This window comes from Schistosoma haematobium, chromosome 4 (assembly GCF_000699445.3).
Source record: "Schistosoma haematobium chromosome 4, whole genome shotgun sequence".
Lineage (NCBI taxonomy): Eukaryota > Metazoa > Platyhelminthes > Trematoda > Strigeidida > Schistosomatidae > Schistosoma > Schistosoma haematobium.
Genome location: NC_067199.1, coordinates 18,864,116 through 18,884,162, shown reverse-complemented (window position 1 = coordinate 18,884,162; position 20,047 = coordinate 18,864,116). Strand labels below are relative to the sequence as shown.

At 35.2% G+C, this 20,047-nt stretch overlaps 1 protein-coding gene across 2 annotated transcripts in view; it reads left to right on the top strand.

Annotated features, from left to right (window-relative positions):
- The window catches only part of CLIP1_1 (CAP-GLY domain-containing linker protein 1), a 57,727-nt gene that overhangs the window by 513 nt on the left and 37,167 nt on the right, over window positions 1-20,047 (top strand). For both annotated transcript variants that reach the window (XM_051219329.1, XM_035729422.2), the window contains exons 2-7: window positions 2,053-2,333; window positions 3,510-3,629; window positions 10,428-10,518; window positions 11,869-11,961; window positions 14,972-15,070; window positions 19,116-19,249. In XM_051219329.1, the coding sequence (XP_051066423.1) occupies window positions 2,053-2,333; window positions 3,510-3,629; window positions 10,428-10,518; window positions 11,869-11,961; window positions 14,972-15,070; window positions 19,116-19,249 (818 nt within the window). The remainder of the gene's footprint in view (window positions 1-2,052; window positions 2,334-3,509; window positions 3,630-10,427; window positions 10,519-11,868; window positions 11,962-14,971; window positions 15,071-19,115; window positions 19,250-20,047) is intronic.

The following is a 20,047-nucleotide window of genomic DNA, read 5'->3' as shown; positions in this document are numbered from 1 at the left end:
ACTTAGCTACTCACTACACATTTAAATGGGCTAAGGTCAAACTTTCACAGTGTTCTGTCACTTATAGGGCTATCAAGTTTTGAAGGGCCCTAGTTATCAGGAGGTTACTTAGTTGCCATTTTCGTTGGGTTAAACGTAACAAACATGGGAGTTGTGCAACAATCGACCCTATGGTTTACATTGCTCTCCTGAATTAGTCTAGCATCTGATTCCGTGATCATTTTGTTTGAGTGGTAGTAGACCAGTCCAACTCACATATGATCACATTTTAATCGTGCAAAGGTACATTTCTTTTTAGTCATTATTATAAAGCTTTTTTTGTCCGATTTCAAATCATCCCAACGTCTGGTCTTCAAAAAAGCCAGGCTTGTCGTAAACGCAGGGTTAGCTTTTGTTGGATGGTAATCGCTCAGCCATAGATCGGAACAGAATCCTTATATTATCATTTTATAGTGAGAGTCATGAGTGTGTTTAAAGCATGAATCTCAATCTTACTAGCTATGAAATGTCAATACAATCATATTTAAATATAAGTAAACACGGGTGGTTCGTAATTAAAGTGTTTCAACTTGAACAACATGAAAAACTAATAAAAGTGCTGGCTTCCATACTAGGCTCTCGGTCAGTCAATCATAATCAATAAAACACCTAGCGCAAATGCGCATAGGCTCAAGTTACCGTCAAATCATCATAGAGTGACGGAATTTTGGGAATATAAAGGTTTGCGAATTAGTAGTATCAGTAGTAAAAAATAGACATACTAGACTCTAGACTGTACTTATTGTGTTGATGTCACTCATCTTAATTAGGCGTGGTCCTTGGACTTACAACGCGGCAACCGATCTCTAAGCAGCTGAAGTTATTGGGTATAGCAGCATTATAAAATGGTAGGAAATATATGGAACGTCTGTTTTGCTGGCTGTATCGATAAAATTGTTGTCTTGAAGTCGCACAAATTAGTGGTCGTATAAAGAAACTATGGTTGTCTGATGACGACGTGTAGTTTTATGCTGAAAAACACAAGAACACCGTGTTGCGCTACTTGAATGCCACAGCTGAGCGTTATGTAAGTGACTTACTGAAGCTTTATAGCTAGACTCAAAAAGGTTATTTTAGTCATGATAGTGATTTATATTTTGAAAACTAGTTACTTACTTACACCTGTTACTCCTCGTGAATGAGTATAGGCCGCTCACCAGCATTCTCCATCCAACTCTGTCCTTTGCAATCCTTTCCAGCTCTTTCCAGTCATTGTTCATCCTTTTCATATCTGCTTTTATTTCCCGACGTAATGTGTTCTTTGGCCTTCCTCTATTCCGTTTCCCTTCAGGATTCCAAGTCAGGGCTTGCCTCGTGATGCAGTTTGATGATTTGCGTAACGTATTTCCTATCCATTTCCATCGTCTTTTCCTAATTTCCTCTTCAGCTGGAAGCTGGTTTGTTCTCTCCCATAGAAGGCTGTTGCTGATGGTATCCGGCCAATGGATGTTGAGTATCTTGTGTAGACAACCATTTATAAATACTTGTACCTTCTTGATGGTGTTTGCTGTAGCTCTCCAAGTTTCAGCTCCGTACAATAGAACTGCCTCGACGTTCGTATTAAAGATTTTGACTTTGATATTGGTTGAAAGTTGTTCTGAGTTCCATATGTTCTTCAATTGTAGGAATTTCAAAAACTAGTATAACTACCTAAATCTCAATTTGGACTTCTGATTTATTCATGTGAATAACTAGCGGTTTAAATTCCCTTCAATTTATTTTAGAGGATATTACAATGACATTGCAATCCGGTCTTAAGTTGATGTAACTTTCTGGTTATGGTACATTTTTTAATCCCGTGTATGCAGATATGACTAAGCCTGTAAGTTAAAGGTTTGTAAAGTTTCCTGTAATTTGTAGTCATCTGAAGCTACCAAACTCATGATATGGATAAATCTGTCTTTTAGTGCTTTTGTATCTTGGATTTGTCCAAATGTTTTGTTGCATTGAACATATGTTATGAGCTATTACTAAGTCGTCAAGTTTATGTATTTTTTGCTCCTAATATTTTAGGTTGGTTCAACAATTCCTGATAAAGTGCCAGACAATCAATCAAAACAAAACAGCGTTTTAGATGTCGATAGTGTCTGTTCATCCAAGGTGTCTCTAGTGAACTCTCCTGCCTGTGCATCTGGGCGAAATACTTTGCAAATCGGTGATCATGTTCAGGTTTCTGGAGGTCGAATCGGTATCCTCAGATATCTTGGGCCTACAGAGTTTGCTGTTGGTGAATGGGCTGGTGTTGAGTTGGATAGCCCTATTGGGAAAAACGATGGCTCAGTTTCTGGCGTACGGTACGCTATTCTGTTCTTTTTGTGATAATTCTGTAAAATTAGATATTAGTCAAACCGTCAAACATTATATTTCATTATAAATGGATATAGTATAAGAAGTTGGCGTGAAGGTAATGGTTTATATATGCACCAGGGGACTTTGGGATCGTTTCAGAGAATATAGTGATTTATATTGAAACTGCCTGATATTTCCTCAGATTGCTTGATAAAATTGGTATCTGATGAAGGAACTTGAAAACTGATTTTGAGCATATATATACTTATCTGACACCAGTAGATCATTGCTAGAAATATGCACCCAGTGCTCTATGCAACTTTTAAGTCAACTGATATTGTGATGGAATACTGTTCTTGTGCTCCGGTTAGAAGACAAAATTGACTATCTCTAGTTTAAGGTTATCTGCACTATTCGAAAGGTAGATATTGCTTATTCTAAAATACTAAAAATGGTCTTTTTTTAGCATGATTCTACTGTATCAATTAAGTGACTTATTTGTGAAATTCAGGTTTGTTTACTGGGCTTTAAGTCACATATATTGTGTTGTTGATACTTATCGGTTCCCCGAGCGGAACTAGATGGGACGAAAATGTTTTAGTTTTCTAGCCACTATTCCATTGATGAATGAGACTTTTTATTTGGGACTTAGTAAGAGAAATGGGGCCTCCAATAAACATTTTGAAACATGATGCTAAAAGACTGTCTTTGCGATCATTTCTTTCTAGGGTGTTAAAATAAACTGATGTCAAAGAGAATTTCTGTGCCTATAGTGCCTAAGTAACTGATAGTTATTGACTGGTCACTGTGAAGGTGAGTTTTTACTTAATATGTCCATAACTATGTTAGGGCTTCACATTACAAGCAGCCTTAACATAATCTATCCAGTGGGTTGGTGCTTTAGGTAAGCTTTGTCACTCTGTATGATTCACTAACATTTATTTAATTTGATCCTGTTTTCTATTCAGTTAAGACATTAAGTGAGTATGTGCTTGTCTTTCATCACCAAAGCTAATAACAGCCCGGTCATCCTGTATTTTTATTTATTTATTGAAGGTCATTTTTTCGGTCATATAGACTTTGTATCCAGCAACAATATTGTTATTCATTTTAAATGTATTAATATGTAATAAGTCCGGTAGTATTGTAAAGTCTTATACTTTTAAACTTTTTCTGCATAGATATTTTACTTGTAAACCAAATCATGGCTTGTTTGCAGCCGCTAATAAAGTTGTACCTGCCGGTAGTAAGGATGAATTTCGCACATCTGGTTTTGATGCATCAAAAAACAGTCAAACTCGGCAAGTTTATGTGGTGTTATTTTATGTTGGTACACTGTTTATATATTAAGCTTGGATTCTATATTTATTGATTACCTGAGCTGAATTCTCTAGCATCTGTTAGTATATTGCCCCTTCAACTATTAATTGATGGGTAACAGAACATACTTTTTGAAATATTCACTTCATGATAATGATTTCTAACGTATAAGTAAGAATACAGGATGAGATATGCCGTAAATTTCTGACATGTTCCGTGATCAGAAATGCAATTCGATGTACTCACTAGCAGCCAAGTATTTGCACACAAATTTTGAGTTGTCAGTAAGGTAAATGTGCTCGAAAACAATTTAAATTCTAAACTTGAATTAGATGGAGATCCATTGGAAACTAGGGGGCATTGGACAGTCCTTTCTTCTTAATCGAAACCGTATCATCATGGATCGTGGCCAGATACTAGTTATCATGTAAAATCTCTAAATTGAATAATGTCCATATGCCCTCCATCCTAACAATAATCGTTTACTTACTGGCGACTTTGAGAACTTCTAAAGTCCTTGTCAGAACCCATATTGTGAGGAGTGAGAAAGGTATCACTAAGGCTATGGATGAAAGTTGCTCATCATCTTGTACTGCTTACAGTTAGAATTGATCTAACAATCGATTGTTCGCTGCGAGATCTAAATTTTGTGTTTCGACTCCTGGTTGGGTCGTGGATTCTCAGTACTAAGGATCCCAATACTAGAATGAAACATCTGTCCATTTCATCCAGTTTTTCTATATTGTTTAATCGAAGTCAGCCCACAATGTAGAACCTCGAATTATGACCTCCTATCATATCAGGGTCATCACTTTCTGATACGGAAACCACCAACTGATTACCGTTGAGGTTGTTTATTTATTTAAAAACAAATATTAGTAGACATAAATGCCATAATAAATATGTCACAAAATAAGAAAATGAGATTGTGAAGCAATAGAGAAAGGAAGGTAAATGTAATGAAAAACAGTAAATAAGTAAAAAAAGTGGTTAAGTGTAGTTTATGGTGGGAGAAACCTTTCAGTTGTAAAAAGCACAGTCACAAGGAATCCTTCCAGTTAAGGAAGTTCCTCTCACTTCTGAAATATAGTCAAAGAAAATTACAGCAGGATCCACATTGGTTTATATTCTAAGCCATATTTAATGACATCCCATGCCACTGAGTTGCAACATCTCTTGTATCCCAACCTGAAAGTCATGAAGGACCGACAGATGCCAGCCCTGTGCAACTTTCCTTTGTATCCTAGGATCATGTTATAAACGGACTGTCCCCACTTTTCTAACCAGTCCCAGTGTCGGCAAATAAAGCGTAACGTGGAAGTCCGTAGCATGGCATTCGTAGCACAACCAAGCTATCGAGGTTGATGTTTCGAGCTGTTGACACCAGTTTAATTGTCGCCAGTATTCGAGCACATGTTGTTACACCTCCGTATTAATAACATGATGTTGGCACTGAATGTCCGTAATATTTCGGAAAAGAACAATAGTGGAACACATAAAGTTGCTTGGCGTCTTCAAATTGGAGATGTCAGGTTTCGCAAGCGTGGAGCAAAACTGCTCTTACCGAAACGTTGTAAACTCGGCCTTCTACAACCATGCTAACACAACAAAAGCGCCAGAGGTGTTCCAGATTGACACAAACTGCTCTGACTTTTACTTTACGTAAATTGGTCTCACCATTCACGCCACCACCCAGAACCTGCAGAGCTATCCAGATACACAGAACTCTCGACTACTTATAACTGCTCATTATCAGGAGTGAGCGCAGGCACAGGGTCCTGCTAGTCTTGTAAAAGTTCTTGGCACTTAGAAGGTGAAAAGCTCATGCCGTACCCACAAATACTGATTAACTGAGACTCTTATAGCTTGAGTACTATCGCACAGAAGGATAATATCATCCGCATACTCAAGGTTGAAAAATCTTCCTCCAGGCAACAGATCAACACCACCACTATTTACATCCATCAGAGCTGTTTCCAGAACGCTATCAATAGCGAAGTTGGAGAGAAACAGTGAGGTTAGATAACCCTACCTAACCCCACTACTTGGACGAAACAATGGAAAGAGATGGTTGTATGTCTTCACTCTGCCTTGAGGTGCTTATATATGGGGCCTTCAAAATGTGAATAAACCTCTCAGGTACACTCTCCTTCAATAGACAATCCTAGAAAAAAGTCCTGTCTAGCAAATCAAAGGCAGCCCTAGTATCAAAAGCACAACCATTGTTGGCCTACATCAGGTATGACGCTGTTCTAATATTTGGCAGATGGTGATGATGTAATCAATACATTTACGACAAAATCGAAAGCCAGCCTCCTTGCGAGTCGGTCTTTCATGGGCTTAAAACTGTCCACGAAGTATGACGGAAGCTAATGATTTGGACGCAATCGAAAGTAAACTTGTCCCCCGATGGTTGTTACATAGGTAATGTGAACCATTTTTAAAGATAGGGACGACTATTTTCTCATTCCAGGGTATTGAGAAACTAATTCCCAAACTTTTGTAAGCAACTCAGTCAATCTTCTGACAAGAGGTTCGCCACCTCCTTTAAAAAAGAGCAGTTGTAAGTCATCTAGGATTGGTGATCTATGCACTTCAGGAGTTGGATTTACTTGCAGATTCCTGCTTCGTTTGGTGGGTCAGTTTTCATCAACTCTAGAGAACAGGACAGTCTTATTGATATTTCCGAGCCAGTAGACCAGCTGGACTGTTTCTCGAAGAATACTGCCTATCATTTAGGACGTTGTTGGATGCTATTGATCGGTGTCCTATCAGCATCACAGATCGCTTCTCTCACATTAGACTTCTTGCTATCAGTGTCTCGGATGAGTTGGAAGAGCTCTTCGTGATTGCCAGATGAAGCCGCTGCTTCTAATCCTTTATTGTGCTCCGATCACCAGGCTTCTCGGTTTTTACGCAAACTTTACGCAATTTCTGTACGTAAGAACGTCTGTCTGTCGTTAAACTCGCTGTTAGCTGGGGTAGACCGACGTGCCTCGATGAATTATAAGGAGCTTGTAAAAGCTCTGTGCTTACAAGAGAGATGTTTAGCTAAGCCACTAGCGAATCCATTCGCCATTTTTCATAGCGTCAGGCAAATGCAAACAGTGCTCATCCATACTTTTCGGTGGGACGTGTTACATGTTCTCTTTTTACGACCGAACTACTCTTATTGCTTAGCATTCTTGGACAGTACTTCCCCAAGTCAGAACAATGTTGAACAGGAACGTAATTACATTCTAAATAACAAGGTTGAATGTAAGTAAGAATCAAAATACGAAAAACGTTAATATATCTATGATTTTCACGTAAGAAGATTCCATAGTCTTCTTTAAGCATCCGCTAGCTCTGATTCGTTAAGAAATAGCCAATCAGTGTGCCCCAACACAATCCTGCACGGAACGTGCTTTAATTTAATCGATATCCCGTTGATAGGAAGTTAGCTAACCTTGAACCTAGTTTGGTTTAATAATTGGTTTTAATGTAAGCTGTAATCAATTTGGTTGCATCAATCGGTTTAGAACGACAAATTTGTTAACCACTGCGACGTAAGTTATGATTAACGCAAACGAGGGCATGATCAGAGCCCAGATAAGTACTCCAAAAGGAGTAGCAGTCTTGTGGTCTGTGCAAAGCTGCGGGAGGCGTCTACTGTTATTCCACCTGTGGCTAATGAGTCCCCGTTAGCTACCTAAACGACGCTTCTCAGTACCTTGACTCTCGATCAGAGCATTTATATTTCCGGCTAGCATTACAATGTCTTTCCAGCTTGATGTTTTTTGAGAGTATCATCTAAATGATTGTAGAACTGATCCCTGATTACATCTGGGCTGGAATCTGTCGGGGCTTAGGCGGAGATGACGAATGGGCGTCGTTCCCCACACCGATTTCTAATCACTTTGATGAAGCTTTTTGGTCTAACGACACATAATCGACTGGTTAAGAGAATCCAATGGATTAGTAATGCTTCTGCTCTGGGACCTAGTGCGACACTAACACCAGCCAAACCGGACAGAAGATTCCGAGATGAAGAGTGGACTCTTTCCACCCTTGGCCATGTCAGGGCATATGGCGTTAGGCGTAAAGTACTAGACAGAAATCGCTACTCGGTTGATAAGGTTATAAACCATAAACGATCAAAGTTATTGAAACATGCAAAGTGCATTACTAGCGATCGTCCATCCCTACACCTTAATGCCCACATAAGAGTAAGTTGGAAGATGTGGCATCAATTCACCAAGTCAGTGATTGTCGGCATGAGCCATGTTGGCACCCCTGAGATAATAATTTATTGTTTGAGACGTATGTCATGGCCCGAAATCAATCTCAGTAGAGCAGTTGCACTAGTCCTGCATCTCGCATCAAACACTAAGTTAAGCAACGTACTTTTCATCCTTCAATTTTTTTTATTTCTTGCGAATTATATCGGTCATGTGTACCTCTACTACGTTTTTCATTTCAATTTCCTCTCTCTTCCTCTCCAGGTTTAGCTAAAAAAGTATCATTGAACATAGAATGTGGTAATGAATTTTGCTATCAAACGTAATACTTACACGTTAAGTTTCCGCAATAAGTGTTTCATGACGTTCACTGAAATCGTGGTGTTCATATCTCCCCTTGTCCACATATATGGTTAACTGTCTCTTTATTAATCGTAATTTTGCATTCTAAGACAATAAAGTTCTGTCTTCATATCACTTTCTGATGATTGGTTTATTTAGAGATTTTAAAATAGTTATTAAGCCCTCCAAGTTGAGTCATATATACATCAGTGCTATAGTTATTGTGCATGTGCCTTTTGAGGGTCTTTCAGAAATATACCTCTGATCATCTGGTTTGGCACAACTTTCCTTGATTAAAAAAGTTTTTCATTTACTCTTCATTTAGTGTTTTGTCTCGCTTAGTTGATAAAAAGCTATCCACGGCCAATTATTTATTCCCATCTCCATAAGCTGAATTCTCTTTTAGAATTGATTCGTTGTAGTACAGGTATGTTTAATATAACTTTGGATATAGAGCTTTTAGTGGCCCGGGTATCTGACTCCAGGTAGATCTTTGCTGTTTGTTATTGAAATATACTGACTGTTCTCGTATATAATCATCGACTTAAATCGTGTTAGTGAATAACAGAATTAAATAAGTCAAACACGAGAATGAAGTTTTAAATCTGTATATTTTGTACAGTCGTTGATCAGATAGCGAAGCAAAACAAAATGACGCATAATGGAGAAGGTGAGTGAGCCAACTCAGTTTAGCCAAGCGTGAATTGATATTTCTAGTTGAACAAAAATAAGTTACAGACATGTGATGAGTAAGATAAGAAATGCGCACACATACGCTTACATAAAAAGTCAAGGTTGATAAGCGAATAAGTGACAAAGTAAAAATGTGGCTTGAGAAGAATGAATAGATTGGTCTGTCCAGAGGCTAGAATAACCTATGTGGACTTGACATAGTACCAGCCTAATTATCTTTAAAACAGTAGTTTCCGTTGTTTTTAATCAATTTTACGCAGAATGCGTTAAACACTGTTTATCACATCTCCCTTAAAAAAGAGAGAATATCATTATATATGATGGGTTCTCGTGTCACTTTTCATCGTTTAATGAGAAGAATGTTTCGCTAGCACAACTGTTGAAGCGATTTGCTTCGTAAAATAAATGACGTTTGGCATGTTTTCAAGCATAAGAATATGTATTTTTCTAGTTGAATGCAGCGATTAATATGTCCTTATGAAACATTAACTACCAATCATTTCATAGTAGAGTGTATCTCTTCTAAAATATTGCTATACTTTACAGACATATTTATTTGCAACACTTCATGTTTAATGGACAGTTTTATTTTTTAGAATCTAGATTTTCATTGCTTGTTGCTTTTAGCAGTGTAAATCTTTTATTGTAATTAATTGCGACTTTGTTATTTTTATTTAAACTTTTGAAGCTAAACACAGTGTACTTAATCACGAAAAATTCATGTGTGTTGTCACAAATAGCTCACATCAATTTTGATGTTTCAATGGTAATATGTTAGTCCTGTAAATCTTGATGTCATCGACGAAATCCTACATTTTTAGAATAGTTTACATCATAGAATAGCTATAGGCATTCAACTGTTAAAAGTAATGTAGCATTAGATGTGTGTCTTATTTCTATATGTGGTTCATCATTGCATATTCACGGCCTCTTAGGGTTCGAACTCAGCACTTCCAGGCCTTGGCGTAAGAGCTTTGCATTTCAACCTAATACTCCGTATTTTAAACGCTAGTTAACTCAATATTTTGCACGATCATTAGTCATTGTCTTTGTCAATATGTGTCTCACAACCAATGTAGTTGAACTTCAATGGGTTCGAGTTTTACTAGGAAGTCCTTATTACGATCCACCGTGGAGTTATGGATACATATTATCGAGGGGTTAAATTCTGAAAGAAATCAATCATAGAGCGCTTCTTAGTTTTTAGTAGTTGTGTAAATTAAATCAGTTTGCAGTGTAAATCATTTTTGAGTTGAGAAATCTTAAGGCTACCACGCTAAAAGTCTTATGTTTCCTGAGACTTAACAATTATATTTTAGTGAGCGGAAATCTGTACAAGTGATGGCTATTTGTTTTAAATTTGTGATGTGCTTCTTGAGAATAACGGGAATGACTTGTCATTCTCGAAACCAATTTTCATAAAATTCTATGGATTTTTGTATTAAAATAGTTTATCCTTGTTGAAATTTAGTTCTTATTTAATTGGTTGCAAAAATCATTTCTTTCATATTTTGTTTTTTACAGCCGGAGTCAAGAATCGTTACTATCCTATTCATCCAATTTGAGTTCAGTATCTCGCTCTTATCGTCTAAATCAAGTTAATAATGGATTACAGGTTGGTCTCTCTCTCTTTTATGTGCTTTTAACTAAAAATCATCAAATTAAAATATGACAAGTCTCTAGTTTATGAAGTCACCAACACTTAGTCTGAATTATCTAGAGAAGCGCAAACTTCCCGTGAGGGGAATGTCTCTGTGCAATAATAAAACATTGTTTTATCAGATTTTAAATTAAAAAGTAAGAACTCAGAAGACTAATGCGGATGTAGATTTACTGACTCTCTAAAAGCATGTCCAAGAAACCGAATTAAACTCATTTATTTACTGATTTTGCACACACTTGACGATTAGTTAATAAGCAGGAAAAATACTCAAAGTTACCGTAACAACATATACGAAGTTTATACTAGATAAATACAAAAAATATGGTGGTCAGACTAGGCGAAAGTTCACACCTGTTGTGCTGGATAAATGCATACTGAGTTCATATAGAAAAGTATTAGCTTGAAATAATATCACCTTTTCATCTTGTGATATAAATAAAACCAACAGTGGATCGCTTCATGTTATGATTTCATACCTTGAAATGCTCATCCAAAGCATTCTATTTTTTCAACTGTCAGTAAGGCATTTTAAGGAAGATGTTCATATTGGCTTGTACATTAACCATGCTGACTGGTTACAAAGAATATGTTATACAGAAGTGTGTTCTGTTTCATTATTCTACAATGAAACAGAGTTTTCGTATAAAAATCTCTACCCTAATGTTAATATTTTAATTTTTTTTAACCGGTTGGTTTACTTATTGATTTGTAATCTAAATGATCTTAACGTAGGCTAATTCACTGTTTTACCAAACTTTGTCGTCAATAATAGTATAAAGGAATATGAATTAAGGAACCAACGGATGGAGATAAAGCATTTAGATAACATAAATTCCATCACTAAAACCATGATGCACACTGCTGAAAAGTCCCATACCAAAACGAAATGGTCATCCAGTGCTTCCAGGCTTTTAATGATGGTCTAACACTGATCGGTTCATGATTTCGGTGAAACTTATCAATCTCCACAACCCTATACTGATAATACTTACTTCTCTCTGTAACATTGTCAAATTCTTTCATCCCACTGTTTATTTAAACAACTGAAACGAACGATTTTATTTCCTATTATTGATATAATCACTTACGCTGAACCACCATGGAAAACCTGGAAGCACTGGACGCCCGTTTCGTCCCATTATGGGACTCTTCCACAGTGCGCATCCACGATCCCGCCTCGCGGGATTCGAACTATGGTGGTCTAGCTTCAATTGACTCACGATCTCAATTATTAAAATTACCATAATATCCACAAAATCTTTTTGATAATAATAATATATTTTGTTTGATTACAATGTCAAGAGTCGTAATGGTGTAGCTGGTAACCGAAGACCGATATCATCAATGAACACTCCAAATCGTCGAGAATCTACATCTAATTTACAAACACTACAGGTTAGTTGTTTAACTATAAGTGTTCTTTTTTCTTCAGACTTCGTGGAAAGCGTTTTGTTTGGTATATAAATAGCAATATTCACTGTCTACTATACAGAGCAATTATTTAATAATATCACGACCTACAGTTTTCCAACCACCATTATTTCCATTTTAATTTCTTCATCAAAGTAATGTATTTAGTCCAGACATAGTAAATGTGATTCATCATTTAGTAGTACGCCGATACGTGTTCATGCTGTAAACTATCTTCCTATAGTTTTTATAATCTATCTTGATAGGAGTAGTTTCACAAGTCTGATCTTATTTATTAGAAAGTTATTGAAACTTGGTAACCGCTGTTATTATTGCTCAAAGGAAGCACTTGTTAAATTGGTATATATATATATATATATATATATATATATAACTGAGGAGCAGTATGTCACTTGTTAAGGTTTTGTATGCTCTACGTGAAAAATCAAATATTGAAATGTATCATTGGTTCTAATTTAAGTAGCTTAAGGAAGGGGATAATAAATGGTAGTTCACTTAGTCAAATATATATATATATATATATATATATATATATATATATATATATAAAGTTGTAAAATTAATATTCAATTTCAGGGAGATTTTGTCCCTATCTGCTTTTCAGCCTCCTCTCTGTCAGAATATTTACATACCTATGTTGGGAAATAACCAAATATATGAGTGATTCTTAAAATTCTCCTTAGTTTTTAACCTTTGATCAATCTATTATTATGTCATCTTCAATAGTGGATTAGTAGCTAAGGCGTCCGGCTTTCAAACATTAGATCTCAGGTTTAAGTCCTCCTCCATATAATTCAGTCTAGGCAGCTAGGTATTATTGCTGTCCCTCATAAAGTGTAAGTCAAAGCCAATTACACAAATCTGTAATTGATAAATCGCATTATCAACACAATAAAAACTATACAAATCCCTTATGATTTATTGATCAATCAATACCGTTTTGTTGAAGAGAATGTGAAATAATCTGTAGCTTAATATCAGTCTGTCACAGTTGTCGATTTTTTCTTACTTTCTCGTGAAAAGTTTTGTGCTTGCCAGTATAGCACCTATTATTTGGAATACAAAAACCCTATTATTATTATTACTATTATTATTATACGTGTGTGCTTTTTCAAGTAGTTTTTATGAGAGTTTATTTTCTTGTCACTATGCTGGTTTTCACATAATTTCATCCATAACTATGAATTTAAAGGAAAAAAAATCTAAATCAAATGGTGACGGGTAATTGTTTTCATTATGCAAAACAGAAGTAAAGTTGTTTTAAGTAATGTAATAATAATAATCAATAAATGATTGGATATGTTGCTTTTTTCACATGTTAAACACGTGATACCTTCAATTTTATGATAATTCATTGTAAACAATTCAGTCCTTATTTCATGCTCTTTCGGAAAAAAATAAACTCCAATGTATGGTATGATTGATTTAGCTGATAGAAATTATTATACACTTTAACTATGATTATTGTATTTAAACTTGTGAAAGAAAGGATGACCATTGATGCTTCACCGAGTAAATGATTTGACATGTACATGTAAAAAGAGAAATCTTCTTACTGAAGCTGGCTTGTGTATAAATGATTTTCTAAGAAATCAAAATGTATCGATGAAATCTTAATCAATTGGTGATAGACTTTCATTTCTTTTTTATTTTGTCACTAAATATCTTGATTTGAGCATAAAATTCACCTTGAATTGTGACACCGTCTTCGCTGATAAAATACGTTCAATAGACACTTAAATAGACAAGGAATATGTACAATTTGTATGTATTTACGTAATCAATGGCTCTCGTGTAAGTTTTAGAATTTGTTAAAATTGGATTGTAACATGAAATACTCTTGAGTGAAATACAATGACAGAACAGCTGTTCAAACTCTGTCTGGTATGATCCTTAAGTGATACAAACAATTAAATTAACTAGTAGGTTTTAAGTTAGGATATTTCTCTAATTATCGTAGTTTGAGCTACCACATAAAATCACCAGGCCCTAAACAGACAGTTTTAGTTCAAAGTTGAGTACGTCAGTTGTGATCAACGTAGAGCCTAACACATACATGTTGGCCCACGTTACCATACTGCATTAGCACTATGAGGTACATTAGAAAAACAGCAAAGAAATTTGGACAATGTAGTGGCAGTGATGCTGCGTAAGACTAAATACTGAGAATACGGTCCGAAACCACAGAACGAAAATGCGAATATACTGTTCCACTGTGATTGATCCTGAGGCATGTCGTTGAAATTTTTCTGCCATTGATCGTGATTATCCGTCAGCCAGACAGTCAGTCCATAACAACGTAGAACTTCGTACGTACGTACATCAGTTCGAGTTGCCATACCACATTAGTACAGAGATGCAGTGGTCGATTCAAATCCCGTAGTGGTAGGGGTAGTAAAAGTATAAGCAGTAGTCGGAAACATTAGGGTTTGAAGATGTTATTCAAGGAGTATAATCCAATGAAATAAATCTGGAGAGAGAAAAAAAAGACATAAAGAATTCAGATTAGAATTTGGGAGAACACAAAGAGTGGATGCACCTGCGCCATTGCAAACGATTTTGAGCCATGTCATTCAAGGTCTCTAACCATCGGTTGCTATAATCTTGATCGTGGTTATCATGTAAACCCCAACGATGTTGTATGCATCTATCGACGCTGCTCGGATCAATACTTAGGGACTTCGTAAACTAAGGCTACGTATTGGTTTTGCCACCTATAACTTTTCCAAACTTCTTCCTAGACCAGCTAACATCATGGATCGACTTATGCGGTGCTCGGGCATCAGCTGTTAGACATAATTATATACTTTTTTAATGAGTTACAGTTAACACTACTATTATTAGTCGCTTTCATATAGCTTCTGTCAGTTTATGGAGACCATTAACTTTTTCTATGTTTTTTTTGTTTTTTACACTGATATTATGTGATGTCATCACTTCGCTATTAATGCGGTATATTATTTGTTTTCTATAGCGTTTAGTCAAGGAAAAAGAAGCGCATATCGAGAAACTTTTACAAGAACGTGAAATGGAACGTTCTGACTTAGCTAAAGTTACTTTAGAAAGAGAAATGGCAAGTACAATTTGTTTGATTCTACTGTTTTTTCCTCTCTCCCCCTCTCTGTATCTAGTTCATATCGATAAGCCACTGCCAACAATAAGGACGCCTAATAGCTGTTTGTTATTGTTTTCACTCTGCATGCTATTTATATCCATGATTAGTAGTTGATAACGTGATAATATGAATAGCCAGTTTAAACTGCACACACTCGATGATATACATCTCTTTTTCAGGCCAGATTAGATTCAACTAGGATAGTGGAATTTTCTAAATCATTTCATTTTCGATCAATTAGTCCAGGAGAGACTGGTCGACACCTTGATTCAGATCTTTCGGTTTACAAGATTTGCTGTTCATTGTGAAACTATGTGACGAAATCCCATCTTAGTTTGTCATATATTCATTTGTTCACAATAATTCATGACAAACATATATCCATAATTGATTAAAATAGTCACTTATTAAAATTCATTAAAAACTACTAATGTTGTAGAGAGGGTGTTAAAATATCTTCTGCAGTATTTTATTTAGTTGAGAAATCAATATGTGTTCGATTGAAAAATGAGTAAGGGGGACTTGATCAACACATTGTTTTACCCTTAATCTTACATAATTATCTGAAATAACTGGCAAACAGTAACATGTAAACACCTATATTTTAGTTATGTGTCAGTCGTTCTATGATCAATTAAGTTCCATTTCTGTCAATGCTTTTATAAATACACTTTATTGTAGATTTCAGCAAATTTAACAATAATAGTAATAATAACGGCTTTATTCAGTATTATATGTTCAGTACAATACTTTAACATTTTGGTTATTCTTTGAAAATATTGTTTTTATATGTCAATTACAACAAACAAGTTAATATTAGGCCGTCTCATTTTAAACAGTATGAATAGCCTGCACTTTCGTAAGTAATTTTCCTTACAAATATATATCAGATGGGTTTTGTGGATATTATAGTAATTTCAGTGGTTAAGATCATGAGTCAGTTGAAGCTAGACCACCATGGAAAACCTGATATTAATCAACATATGCTCACTAGTGACTGGCTTCAAGAGGTATATCCTGGAGTTCTAGTGAGAAGTAGTGATCAGTGGAGTTCAACCAGGTCTGTTGTGAGATAGTAACTTACTGAAGACAATGGTGGGTGTGTCGCTCAATTTCATGGATTAGTTGAAGTTAGACATTAACACCGTTGGATGCCGGCTCAGTGGTCTAATGATTAAGTGCTCACGCGCGAAACCAGTAGGTCCTGGGTTCGGATCTCGCAGGGAGCGAGGTCGTGGATGTGCACTGCTGAGGAGTCCCATACTAGGACGAAACGGCCGTCCAGTGCTCCCAGGTTTTCCATGGTGGTCTAGCTTCAACTGACTCATGATCTTAACCATTGAAGTATATATCAGTCAACAAATAATTGAAAGTTAATCTTAGTTTAAGCCTGTATATCAGTGGTCATCCATCATCGTACAAAAATCCGGACCTAGGAGTTTTAGCTCTCATAGAGAGCACGATATCAATTAGTCAATAAATGCGAATCAAACAGTACTATTTTTTAAAATTTGGCAGATAAATGATATAGTGCTCTCTTGATTCAGTGTCTTCGTTGACTAAAGAGATCATAGCTTTTTTCTGAATAACTTTGGGTAATCCACCTTTAAACTAGTCACTTTTGAGCATATAATTATTGGTAATACAGTTTTGGCTGTGTTACATATGCCTGAACACCGATTACCACGACGAGCAATGCTGACTATCCTTGGGGATGAATGGAAGAAAGTTAGAGGCGGCCAAATCAAAACGTGACACCAGTCCATAAATTTTTTCCAACTATTCAGAAGATATAGATTATCATGGGAATATTCGGATAGTTAGTCCACACTAAAATAAAAGAATTAGAAATTAAAGAATGTTGGCGACTGGTTGTTAAATGTAGTGTATCTAGTAATTAAACCATTAATTTATTATAAATGACTCTACGGATCGTTAGTGCAACTTCTTCATACATGTGTACACATAGAGAAAGAGTTTACCAATCAATTAATTTTTTTAGTCAAACTTTTTCTCAACAGTTAACGTAATGTACTCAAACTAGATATTTAATAGTAATTTTGTTGAGACTGTAATTTATGGTCGACCTGTGAGCGACGATAAAGTAGCCATGAGACAATTCACCTACATAGTAGGATCAGAAGAGGGTTATAAATTAGTATGAGGATTTAGGATTAAGATTTAGACTTAAAATTTAGTGTTAGGAATTAAAGCAAGGGTTTTCATCACGAACAGACATCAGCTATAATGCTATTTAACTATATGGATGAATGAATTTTGCGCCAAAATCCAAGATCTGATATCCTTAATTTTGTTTATTAGTCCATCAATTATGGTCTCGCCGTAGTTTTTATACATAAGGTCTTACTACTTAACCAAGTAACAATTCAATTATTACTTTGAGAAATTAGTGGTCGTCTTAAATATTAGAAAAGTAACTTATTTTTTTATTAAAGACAATAGAAACAAACATTGAATAAGTTAGTATTCTGTTGTATTCATTTCACTTATACATAAAAAACCAGCTGAAGAGTTGATATCATTCAGTACACTTCTCACATATACTCATAACTTTATTTACTCCATGCAGTATATTTATTTATGTTTTCGAATCGAGACTGTATAATGAATCTAAAGAAAAATGAAACTTCTTAATTAAGTAAAGGGGTTTTGTATAGATTAATTTAGTTTATAGGTAGTATCGTCATAGACTGATCTCAACTAAAACGCTATTGATAAGGATAGAACACTTGATAATTGTCTCATCTTAATATGGGACTTCCCACTAGTGAACAACCACAACTTTTCCAGGAATTGAACCCAAGACCATTATTTCATAGATAATTCAATCTTTACTAACAATCAGTAGAAGTATTAATAATATTTTTATAATTTATAGCATATAATAAGCTTAGTACAATAAAAAAGGATGTACATCAAGTAGAATAAAGTGAAAATGATATCAGTGAGTAAAAGATGGCGATATTGTAGAAAGAAACAAGAAAAATAGTGTTAAAAAAATCAACTTTAAAGTAAAAAAGAAATCGTCGTAATTTTCGTCCGGTTATAACAGAAAACTGCAATAGGATCATCAATGGCTTTTATTAGGAACCTTGTTTGATAACGTTTCAATCTACCAACTTGCAGAATCTTTAAGATCCCATTCAGGCAGTTTATATATATATATATATATATATATATATATATATATATTAACACCACAGAATTGTTTTCTATTCAGTGGTACCATGTCATAAATTCACGAACAGACACAAGGTCCTACTAGTCTTGTACAATTACTACTGCTGTGGTGTAAAGTATGTAAGCTACATATTCTTTAAATGGAAACATAGGATGTAATTATTAGTGAATATTTCTGTTATATCCTAGTGAGTAGATGAAGTGCATTCCTGACGTTTCGTGACTTAATGTCAGCCACTTCTTCAGAGTAAATAAGTGACCGAAATAAATTAACATTAGTTTAACTAGTACTTTTTAACCTGGGGTTATTAGAAAAGCCTAGCAAACCGATTCAAGCGTTCATTTAGAAGATTTATCACATACATGCACCTATGCAAATAGTATGCGGTAATAGTGATCCTCAAGTTACTCAGTAACACTGATTACAGCCTTTATGAGTGTGATCAATGGGCGTGAATGTTATCACTTATTTTGTATATCTAAGGAAATAAGTAATTGTGGTTAATTCACCAAATTGCTCGGGTGATTAATTAATACTTTAAAATATCTTTTCTCAACTTGTACCTGTTTCTACAAGTTTTGTCTTAACAAGCATTATTGCTTATACAATTTTGCGCATTATATTTGGTATCGACTTAAAAATGATTTAGACATTCATACATTGTCCTAATCTTTTTAGAACTACCACCACTGCTATGATAAATCGCTGAACTTATCACGTATTATCATTTTAATTAATTTTACTAAATTGACCGGTGTTTTTTTCTCGTTTTTTAATAATAAACAAATCATATTTGTAAAGGCTCAAGCTGAAACATTGAATCAGCAAGCTGTGATACAACAATTGAACCAACAATTAGAAAATATGGAAGCTGTTCTTCAACATTTACGCGATGAACATGAGCAAACAACAATTAAGCTACATGAAGAACGAAAGTGAGAAATCTCTCGGATGTGTTCTTTTGTTAATGATATTTTAATAATTTCTATTTATTTATTCTATAAAATCAAGTTTGTTCAAAACATTGGTATAGATATTATCCAGTTATAATGGAAAATTCATATTTCAAAATAAAACAAAAAAATACAATGATGTGTACTAATCCAAATAGTTACAATTAACGTCGTCATAGCTACCTTAAATAAAGAGAATGAAATAGAAATAGTGATATCAGAATGTTATGACCTTGCGTCTCCCAATTATTTTGTTTTTGCCAAAAACCCCGTCGCCAATTGTTATGACCTTGGGTGTCTGGTTTTTTCTGTCACACGACTTATCTACCAATCCGAATACGACTTATACGAATCTTCACACTAGGCCAACCAATGACGTTTAACCGGTGTGGGCAGTTTAGTGTCCTTATTGGTCCTATGTCCTACGAGCCCTTCCACTTGAGTCCAGAACAAGATACCAGCTTCCGAATCAGAGCAGATCAGACCAGAATCAGAGCAGATCATTTATTTCAGACATACTTGGTTTATATATCAATCACACAAACCGCAACGTACCATAAAATAGGAAATAATATTGTACACAAATAAGCCCAAAAAGTGGCTGTGAATGAGGGAGGCAGTAGTTAATAAACTGAACATAACTTAAGAACCGTAAATCGTACAATAATAAATTATAGGTCAAAATAAAGCTTGTCATAAGAGGGATATAAATATACATAGTGTAATTGTTGAGTAGTTATACAATAAGAATATTAGTCCATGAATAGACCTCGGAAGTTA